General features: G+C 40.8%; 1 protein-coding gene across 6 annotated transcripts in view; it reads left to right on the top strand.

Moving 5' to 3' along the window:
* Positions 1 to 5860: 5860 nt before the first annotated feature.
* ncam1b (neural cell adhesion molecule 1b) overlaps positions 5861 to 10824 on the top strand; it is a 115317-nt gene continuing 110353 nt past the window's right edge. For all 6 annotated transcript variants that reach the window (XM_064984932.1, XM_064984931.1, XM_064984933.1 and 3 more), the window contains exon 1: positions 5861 to 6129. In XM_064984932.1, coding sequence (XP_064841004.1) covers positions 6078 to 6129 — 52 coding nt within the window. In that variant the 5' untranslated portion in view covers positions 5861 to 6077. The remainder of the gene's footprint in view (positions 6130 to 10824) is intronic.

Here is a 10824-nt window from a genome sequence, read left to right as displayed (position 1 = left end):
CATTCTGGAGAGATTGAAGACGTGAAACAAACATAATGACATTGCACATTAGCTGCGAATACTGAGTACAAATACCATATTTCTGAGGACTGTCGCATCTCACCAAAAAAAAAAAAAGATAAACTCCACTGCATTGTCCGTTAATCATTAATGTCTGTTATGTCCTTCATCCAGCTAGATCGGATCATTTGGATGCTTGTGTTTTGACAGATTTACGATGCTAGGCAGTTCTTCACCACCTGTTCAAACCACACAGCTGTGATGACGCCATTTTATGTCATTATCAGATTGTAATTTGGATCTGTATTTCAGTTAGTGTAATTTGGATTCATATTTCAGTTATCCATCACAATAATGGCAAAGAATTACTTTTTTTCTCCTCTGGTATGGCTGCTGCTGTGTGAGTGAGTGACTATGATTGTGTGGTAAGAGTGTTTGTGCTGTATGAGTGTGTTTGATTCAGAGGCACTCGCAGTAAGTTGTCCTGTATGGCTCAGTTGGTAGAGCATGGCGCTTGCACTGCCTGGGTTTGATGTTCACTTCAAGCGACCACCCATGTGTTAAAAGGTCTGCTAAATTGTATATATCATTATGAGGATACTACATATGGAAACGTGAGAGAGAAATTAAGAAATTATTTTTTATATAATGACATTGTTCTTGTTGTAAGGGGACAATGCACTAAGTGTATTTTTGTATCAGAGAAACCTTGATATTGAATTTAATTTAATCTTGGCTACACTCTTGATAATCTGAGGTAGACTTGTCAACGAACAGCAGTTATGTCTCTTCATATTCCACTGATTAGTAATTGGATGAAAACAATGCACATTTTCATTAGCTTTTTAATTTATGGACCCTATGATGGTGTCATGCGTTTTATTGTTTTGTTTTCAGACCAAATCAATGCTGCCAGTTAATTCAGTAGCAGTCTCTCTCGCTCATTCATTTGTCACTCCAAAGTAATTATTTTTTGGTAAAGCATGATAAGATTGCAAGGTTGTTTCAAACAGAGTGTGTCATTTATTAAATGGAAAATATAATGCATTATCAGAAGGTAAGCTTTTTAGTCTCTCTTATTTAGAGTGCCATTTTGTCTCTCACTCTCTCTCACGTGTGTGTGTGTGTGTGTGTGTGGGTGTCAGACAGAAGTGGATGTTCAGGTTGTTGGGATTTTTCAGATCCAGGGGTAAAGTGTAGAACCAGAGATGAGATCAGACAACATGAAAGAAAAAGTAAAGATTTAATGCATGGTAATGGAGAAAGTACATGGAACCACTATCTTTCAAGACAGCAGGGCTGTTACAGTGGGTGGGTCTACGGTATACTTGTCTATGGATGTCTCTGTCTCAGGACTGCCCTAAATGTACCTTGTATTTATCATTGAAACCTATCAGTTTTCTATAATGAAAGTGTAGACAGCTGCTGCCCCCAAAAGACATCAGGGCAGCATTGCAGGAACATTGTAGATCCCTGCTGAATCCTATGGAAGCCCAGAGAGGACATAAAAAGAACAATTCCCTTATGTCGAGATCACTAATCATTTATCTCACGGTCACTACATAACATGACAAAAGTTGTTTTGTCGAGCTCACAATTTAAACTTTACTGGATGTACTGATGATAGATCAACAGTATGGCTGAGGCAGCTGAGACCACGGTAGATTAGCACATATGTTTTATTGATTGCTACACTAAGGGATGGTACATTTCATGTTAACATTAGGCATTCACTTGTATTTATCAGTTTATAAGTTAGAATGTTAGCAAGCTAAATGTCCCCTACCCTGAGCTAAGAGTTCATGGGACAGCTAAGCTCTTGTGGGGCATTTAAGCCCTGACAATGCCTGACGGGCAAACCAGTCTCCCAGGCTGTGTGCCACCCCCAAGACCACTGCCAATCGCATGCAAGCAACAACTCAGCTAACTTGGTAAATCTTGTGAGTGAGCGAGCTAGCTAGTTCGTTATAGTCTTGTTATCTATTCTGGCTGTTTGCTTGCTTCACTAATATGTGTATAATTTACAGTGGGTGAGCTCCATTCCTGACAGGCAGATCAGATTCAATAGCAGCGTCAGAGGCTGATAATTCACCATGCTGCCTTGTAGGATGTTTCATATGTAAAGCTCCTTGCATGCAAATTAGGACTCAGTGCATTATGTATATGATCAAGAGAGGGTGTGATCTATTCCTGGCAGATGGATCAGACTCAATAGCAGCCTCAGAGGTGGATAAATCAGGATGCTGCCTACTGCAAGGAGCTTTACCTATGAAACAGCCTAAAAGGCAGCATCCTGACATCAGCTTTTTGAGGCTGCTATTGAATTTGATCAGCCTTCCAGGAATAGAGTTTACCCCCTGGATCATATACACATCTGCCAATAACCCACTCTGACAGCTAATCTGCCTGCAAGGAGCCTTACCTACGAAACAGCCTGCAAGCATCCTGAAATTGAAGGCTGAAATGTAATCTGATCATCCTGTCAGAAATGGAGCTCACCCACTGTGAATGCAAATATTACCCACAAAATACAAAGTGACACATTGTAACGGCGTTCTTCGTTTGTTGAAAGAGAGTCGGACCGAAATGCAGCGTGGTGGTTGCTCATGTCTTTAATGAAGGAAAAACGGAACGATACATGAAATAACTAATAAATACAAAAAAAAACAACAAACGGAACGTGAAACCTATATACAGCCTATCTGGTGAACCTACACAGAGACAGGAACAATCACCCACGAAATACACAGTGAAACCCAGGCTACCTAAATACGGTTCCCTATCAGAGACAACAAGAATCACCTGACTGATTGAGAACCGCCTCAGGCAGCCAACCTAAACTAAACACACCCCTAATCAACCACAATCCCAATGCCTACAAAAACCCCAATACGACAACACAATGACATAAACCCATGTCACACCCTGGCCTGACCAACTAATTAACTAAAACACAAAATACTAAGACCAAGGCGTGACACACATATCAGTTATGCAAACAACCAGTATAGATTTCAAGCTAGCTTGCTAGCTAACTAGCCAACAAGACTACCTAGCTAGCTCACAATAGCTGCGATGTGCCTTGCATGTGATTGGCTGTGGTCTTGGTGGTGGCACACAGCCTTGGAAACAGGGTTGCCAGACAACGCTCTAACCATTAGGCGACCTACCGTCCTGAACAAATGAATGGCTGATGACAACTTTTGTTATGTAGTGATCATGAGATACATGGGTCATGATCTCGACATTTACAAGGGAATCGTTTTGTTTATATGTCATCTCTGGACTTCCATAGAATCCGAGATTCTCGACATGTTTATTTTCTGCAACAACATGTGTGGCATTATACTACCACTAGATGGTAGCAGCTACTCAAAATTATATCTAAGTGCTGTTGAGTCGAGTGAGAAGCAGCTAAATAGAAATTCCTCGGTGCCTCTCCTCTGATTCTTCCTGTGCAAGGCCTGTCATATTCTTACGAGTTTTAATTAGGCTGAAACACAGAATTCAGACACAAACAAGAGAGTGGATGAAGGGTGATATAGTTTCAGTTTAATTGCCTTCAGATGTCTCATAGGTAGCTAGCTACATTGTTTTAAGATATTAAGATATTATATTAAGATATAACAAACAACAATGACAATCATAGCGGCAGTCTACTGTTTGGTGTAGCTTACAAAGTAGGGCACTGTAATTTGGAGAAGGACATCGGATGTCGGGACCATGGGCGTGATGAGGTCACATTCATTGCATTATGCTATGGGCATAGTAACACAGTACCAGAAAATAAACTAATACAAAGAAGCTCATAAAAACATGAGATGCTCAAAGCTGCTAAGAGGACAGGTAATCTAGACACAGAAAGATCAACTTAATCGTCTCTCTGTTTTGCCAGATCTGTTCAATGTTTCCCATATAGATTTCATGTAATGAAAACATGCGCAGGGCAGACCACACCAGTTGATGATTTCACATCGAAGTACCATAGGGTTATCAGTAAACTCTCAAAATGATATCCAAGCTACTTCACCAGTTCTGGATCAAACTGTAATGCATGCTTTTAACCTCTGCATTAACTGTGTCATGGGAGCCAAGCTTGTGTGCAAGTATTTTGGGCAACATTCATTATAAATGTAGGATAGAGCAGATTGGTTCCATAGAGGTCTATCTACAGCCCTGGGCCCTTATTCAAATGTAAGAGTGCTGATCTAGGATCAGGTCTCCCCTGTCCATGTAATCTTATTCATCATGATCTAAAAGGCCAACTGATCCTAGATTAGCACTCATACTTATGACGCTTTATGAATACGGGCCCTGGCACTGACCCTTTCACACAGCATCCATAAAGACAAACACATGCTCTGTCTTCTAAGACGTCATCTTACCAACGGATACAATAGCTCTGGTAAGATGTAAAGCATTCACAGAATATCTGAACTGTTCTTTACACAACAACCCCAAACATGCTAGATAGGAGCAAATGTGATGACATGTTTGGCATCATTATGGCTGACCAGTGAAACACTGGCCAACTATGTAGTGTAACGAAGAGCCCTCTGTCGACTGGGGTGATAGCTCTGGTAAGGGTTATCAGTAGGTAGCTTCCACCCGGTTACGTAACCCTGCAGCTTAAAAGCTGCTACCCTATATACATAGACTTGAAATCACTAGCCACTTTAATAATGGAACATTAGACATTTTAACATGAGAATACATAGTATAACCTCTAATGACATAAACATATATAACTCCTTGAGCTAGATACGACATCTCTAATTTGATGGTAATAACAAGCCAGTTGCAGTGATACCAGCTTCTCATTTCCTTTAAAGACTTACGTTTGTGTTTGTGTGTGCATGCACGTCAGTGTGTGTGTGTGTATGTGAGACACAAGCAGTCTCCTCCAGTTCTCTGCCTCCCCAGATTAATATCAGGCCTGTACAAAGGGGCCCTCTATGCCCTGCAGGACGACTCCCAGGACAATGACTCCACTGTCTGACAACACCATCGCTAACTCCTGCTAACTGATACATGTGCAGATATCACAGCTCTGAGATCACAGGGAATCTTATCCTTCAATTATACCTGTTCTTCCTGTGATACATAGTGATAACAAGGTTAATGATGATGGCGTGACCAAACCTTTCACTAGCGTATCAATTAATCAATTCGATTTGACAACAATACAAGGAGCAAGTTGACTTATAGCACTTTGTGACATCTGCTGATGTAAAACGGGCTTTATTAATACATTTGATTGATTGACTTTCTTTTTCATATGTATTACTTGTGCATTGTCTAGAAATACGAATTTTGAGGTGGAATAAGAGATGTATTCTGTTTTCTGTCAGAGATGACAAAGAGAAAGAATTTGACTTCACAGATAGAGATAAGATATGTCTATCTAACCATCTGATCTGCTTGAACTTCAGCTGCTGTATGAATGCCTGCTATGTTTAGGCTTTTACAGATGTTTTATTTTAATACAGCAGTCGTTCCCGAAATCAACAGTAGCTGTTGGAGAACGTGTGACAATCCTCCTTGTCTGCTCAACAGCAGTAGCCTACACCTGCACACAAATCTACAAGAAATAAAGTGCATGAACTCAGAAAGTGTCAGTCTAGATCTTCCCTCTGTTAGCATCATATCGCAGCTTTGTAGTTTGATTTGAAATGGATATTTTGAATACGTCAAAATGTTGAATAATGTTATGCCGATTCGAATAGACGTTTAGTTTATGTTCGACCTATTTTGAATAAAAATGTAAGAGGTCCACGGACTACTGCGCATAGCGCACTATTTTACAGCAAATCCTTGTGATTCAGATTGGGCGGATTAATTCATGTGTGTATGGAGGCAGTGGCTTTGTCACTCATTCGTTGAACAGTGTGCTGGCGCAGGTCTTCTGCCGTTACTACATCGATAATAAACTAGAAATACTACAAATCTGCCCTACAAAAAAATAAATAGCTAGCAATATGGGAATGTATTGTTTTTGAAAATATCAAGAACAACCACATACTACAGGGACCACATTCTTTATTAATCCATTTGCGTGGTCTAATCAAGGAGTTGCAATGATCCACGCGAAGGATATCATTTTAGCCTTCCTTCTCGTGGGCTCTACAGGTAAGATGGCTAAGCTAATGTTACTGTTTTTCCTTATGACTGCTATTCAGGCCAGGTATTTGATAAAATACTCGAATCAGGAAAAAGGTGGACTGTGCGTCCATGACAATCCCCATCCATTGAAGGACTGTGTACAGTACATGTCCCTCCCTCGGCAGTAGCAGGTGGATGGATGAAGGAAGATTGTACAATACAACGTTTTTGAATGAGATGCTATTTTAATGTGAATTGGCTGGTTAGGTGCTGCCGCGCAGTTAGGGATGTTGTTGACATATTCTGCCATGGTGTACACGATTAAACATTTTCTTAGTTAAGAATGCATGACTTTATTTGATATATAGCTGGTTGTTTTATCATATTCTTAGGACAAGTGTAATTTTCACAACTGTTAGCTAACTAGCAACCCATCAGCATTGCTCCTTCCAGCAAGGCATTTACATTCTGCTAAAACAATTTGGCATGCACGTGTGATAGGTTGAAGTTAATCTCATTACATTAGGGTTTATCTTTTATCGTCATATCACTAGTAATTGCATTGATATAGAATACAGTATGGATGTGTCTATTGGATGGATAGCGTTTAAGACACTGCTTACGTGCGTACATCAATGCATATGTTGCTACTCAGTAACTCTCCTCCTGGTCTTCTCTCCCAAACATCATGACTCTGGTCCCCGAGCCTAGTATCCGTCCGTAGGCGGGAGAGCGACTGCACGCAAATTGAAATTTTGCCATCACTGAAGGATTGTGTGAAATTGAAATGAAGCTACTGTCACAAGTGTGGCTACTTTCACTCTCTTACATTTTATCAGCATCCATTTAACCTATGGTCCAGATCCACACCTGTGTGGTCCAGCCCTATCAGCAGTTTTAACAACAATTTCAAAGATTTACAGTTCATATAAGGAAATCAGTCAATTTAAAACAAGTAATTCGGCCGTAATATATCGATTTCACATGACTTGGAATACAGTTATGCATCTGTTGGTCACAAATACCTTAAGGTAGGGGCATGGATCAGAAAACCAGTCAGTATCTGGTGTGACAACCATTTGCCTCATGCAGCCAGACACATCTACTTCGCATAGAGTTGATCAGGCTGTTACCTGTGGCCTGTGGAATGTTGTACCACTCCCCTTCAATGGCTGTGCGAAGTTGCTGGATATTGGCGGGAACTGGAACACACTGTCCTACACCTCAATCAAGAGCATCCTAAACATGCTCAATGGGTGACATGTCTGGTGAGTATGCAGGCCATGGAAGAACTGGGACATTTTCATCTTCCAGGAATTGTGTACTTATCCTTGCGACATGGATGGGTCATTGCATTATCATGTTGAAACATGAGGTGATGGTGGCAGATGAATGGTACAACAATGGGCCACAGGATTTCATCATGGTATCTCTGTGCATTTAAATTGCCATCAATAAAATGCAATTGTGTTAGTTGTCCGTAGCTTATGCCTGCCTATACCATAACCCTACCGTCACCATGAGGCAAACAGCAAGCCCACACAACGCCATCTGCAGATGAGCTTCCCTGAGACGGTTTCTGACAGTTTGTACAGAAATTCTTCGGTTGTGCAAAGCCACAGTTTCATCAGCTGTCTGGGTGGCTGGCCTCAGACGATCCCCCAGGTGAAGAAGCCGGATGTGAAAGGATGTTGGAGGCAGCTTATGGTACAGAAATGAACACTCAATTTAAAGGAAACAGCTCTAGTGGACATTACACGCTACCTCAACTTGAGACATCTGTGACATTGTGTTGTGTGACACAATAACACATTTTAGAGTGGGGTCACTTAGAAATGTCCTTGTATTTGAATGAAAAGCATATTTCTTGTCCAATAAAATACCATCAAATTGATCAGAAATACAGTGTAGACATTGTTACGGTTGTAAATGACTATTGTAGCTGGAAACGGCAGATTTTTAAATGGAATAACTACATAGGTGTACAGAGGCCCATTATCAGCAACCATCACTCCTGTGTTCCAATGGCACGTTGTGTTAGCTAATCCAAGTTTATAATTTTAAAAGGCTAATTGATCATTAGAAAACCCATGTTTGAAAACTGTTGTGCTGATTAAAGAAGCAATAAAACTGGCCTTTAGATTAGTTGAGTATCTGGAGCATCAGCGTTTGTGGGTTCGATTACAGGCTCAAAATGGCCAGAAACAAAGAACTTTCTTCTGAAACAGGGTAGTCTATTTTTGCCTTACAAGTCCTCAACTGGCAGCCTCATTAAATAGTACCCGCAAAACACCAGTCTCAACGTCATCAGAGAAGCGGCGACTCAGGGATGCTGGTCTTCATTCAGTGGGGTGAAAATCTGTTCAAGTTAGTATACAGACACCCTTGTATGTTCTTATAGCCTACCCAATCTATTGGTGGTCCAAGTATTTCCCTACTTGATTACAAAACATGGCCCCTATTGTCTTGTGTTATAATAAAACATAGGCCTATGCATCAATAAATAGGCTTCTTAACTTGGGAATCTGTGATTGCATCTCTTTGTGTCTCACTTTGGCTATAAAATCATGTTTATGATGGTCGTATACATGTAGCTAGAAGTGTAATAAATGCTTAGTGAACATACTAGATCGTTACTGAAGGTTTCAGTGGTGATGCTCACTCAACAGTACACGCTGTGTGTGACTCATCTCTGTGATGTCACCTCCTGATATGGTGACGAGTTACGGTCCTCAAGCTTTAGCTGGGATGGAGGCTGAGCCTGCTAATAATGCTGCATTCCTCCCAGGAGCAGAACACTGTGTTACTCCCCTGAGATTCTATAGTAGTGTGAGAAGGAGATGCTAATTGGAAATAGACCTTTGCTTATCATGTCAACAAGCAATGCTGTTGTTCCTCTCAACATATCCTCCATTTGAATATACATTTTGGCTAGAATATCCTCAAATGCTGTTAACTTTACTGTATCTTAAAAAAGTAGGCCTTTTGACGCTGTCGATGGTTTTATATCAACCGAATCTCATAGTTTCACATTGGAATTTGCTTTAATTGGATTGTTGAACGATGAATTATGCGTGGTTACAGGGTTAATATCCTTGTGGTTACAGGTAGGGATGCACAATATATCGGTGAACATATCAGTGTGGCCAATGGCCAATATTATCTAAAAAAGCCAACATTGGTATCGGCCGATGTCTAGTTTAACGCCCCGATGTGCAAAACCGATGTCAAAGCTGATGTAATTATGCCACGTAAAATGTTGCTCTATATGTGCAACACAGCATTCCTAAACTAGCCCACAGTGTCTGCTGTGTGGATCGAGCAGTCAACAAGACCAGCAGTCATTTGAAAGAGTAAGAATGTTTCAGCGAGACAACTCAAAGGCGAAATCTGTTAAAGCCAAGATAATGGAATTCATTGCCCTTGACAATCAACCGTTCTCTGTCGTGGGTGATGTTGGCTTTCGCCGACTGGTCGAGCACCGGTACACACTACCAAGTGCGCTATCATTCAGATGCTGCCCTACCGGAGTTACACAGTAATGGTGTCATTGCTATTAGCTTCACGACATACATACTATGGAACGCCGTTTGGGTCTTTGCGTGTCAAAAAAGATACAGTAGCACTGTCAAAGCTGTACAAAAAAGTTTGCAAACAAGCAAACATCAGCCACGAACGATGTGTTTACAATACCGCATTGGTAATAAAGCATCATTTGTTTGACCGCAACTTCTAGGGTAGCAAGTTTTAGCTTGGTACCTAGCTAGCACCAATACAACCCGCCTGAAAACAATGACCAGTGGAACCTGCAGTCATTTTCATTATTCTTAGCAATGATTTAGGAATCTTCGTGAGTAAGTACTCACAAAGTACTCACATCAGTTCATGAAAATAAATAGCTAGTCAGCAATTTAACCCTGTTGCCCAAAGCTAACGTTATAAGCAGCCAGCTAGCTTCATCTGGCTAGTGAGGCTCGACCGCACTGGGTTTGTTGTTGTTGAAGTAAGCCACAATAAGGGTTAGCCACTATAGTGGAATTTGCAGTTTGCCTTCAAAATAAAAGTATGTCATTGACAGTGATGCAAATGAATACAAATTGTAGAATAATGCCATACTTTTATTTTGAAGGCTAACCACAAAGTCCACTATTGTGGCTAATCAAAGAACTGTGGTATAAATTAGGGTTATTTTAGATGATGACACCTAGCTATATAGTTAGCTAGCTAACTATAGCTACTGAAACAGATGTTGTGTTATGTTGCATCTTTTTTGACATGCAAAGACCCAAACGGCGTTTGGGTGTGCATGCATGAGGCTGGCCAAATAATTCACAAGGAAATCCTGGTTGAGATTGAAACGACTGAACAAATGAACAACGAAACGACACACCAAGTAAGTGAAATAAATAGGTTTTTGATTATGTTTTACTGGTTATCGGGACATACGTGAATGCCAACAAAATAACCTTTTGGTGTGTGTGTGTGTGTAACCTTTATTTAACTTGGCAAGTCAGTTAAGAACAAATTCTTACTTACAATTGACGGCCCGGACGACGCTGGGCCAATTGTGTGCCGCACTATGGGACTCCCAATCACGGTCGGATGTGATACAGCCTGGATTCGAATCAGGGACTGTAGTGACACCTCTTGCACTGAGATGCAGTGCCTTAGACCGCTGAGTCCATGTGTGTGTTAACTATTTAACCGTACTAGAATGCTTAA

The sequence above is a fragment of the Oncorhynchus masou genome, chromosome 13 (genome assembly GCF_036934945.1).
Source record: "Oncorhynchus masou masou isolate Uvic2021 chromosome 13, UVic_Omas_1.1, whole genome shotgun sequence".
Taxonomy (NCBI): Eukaryota; Metazoa; Chordata; class Actinopteri; order Salmoniformes; family Salmonidae; genus Oncorhynchus; species Oncorhynchus masou.
Note: the sequence above shows the minus strand (reverse complement) of the source record. Positions and strands in the feature narration are given on the sequence as shown.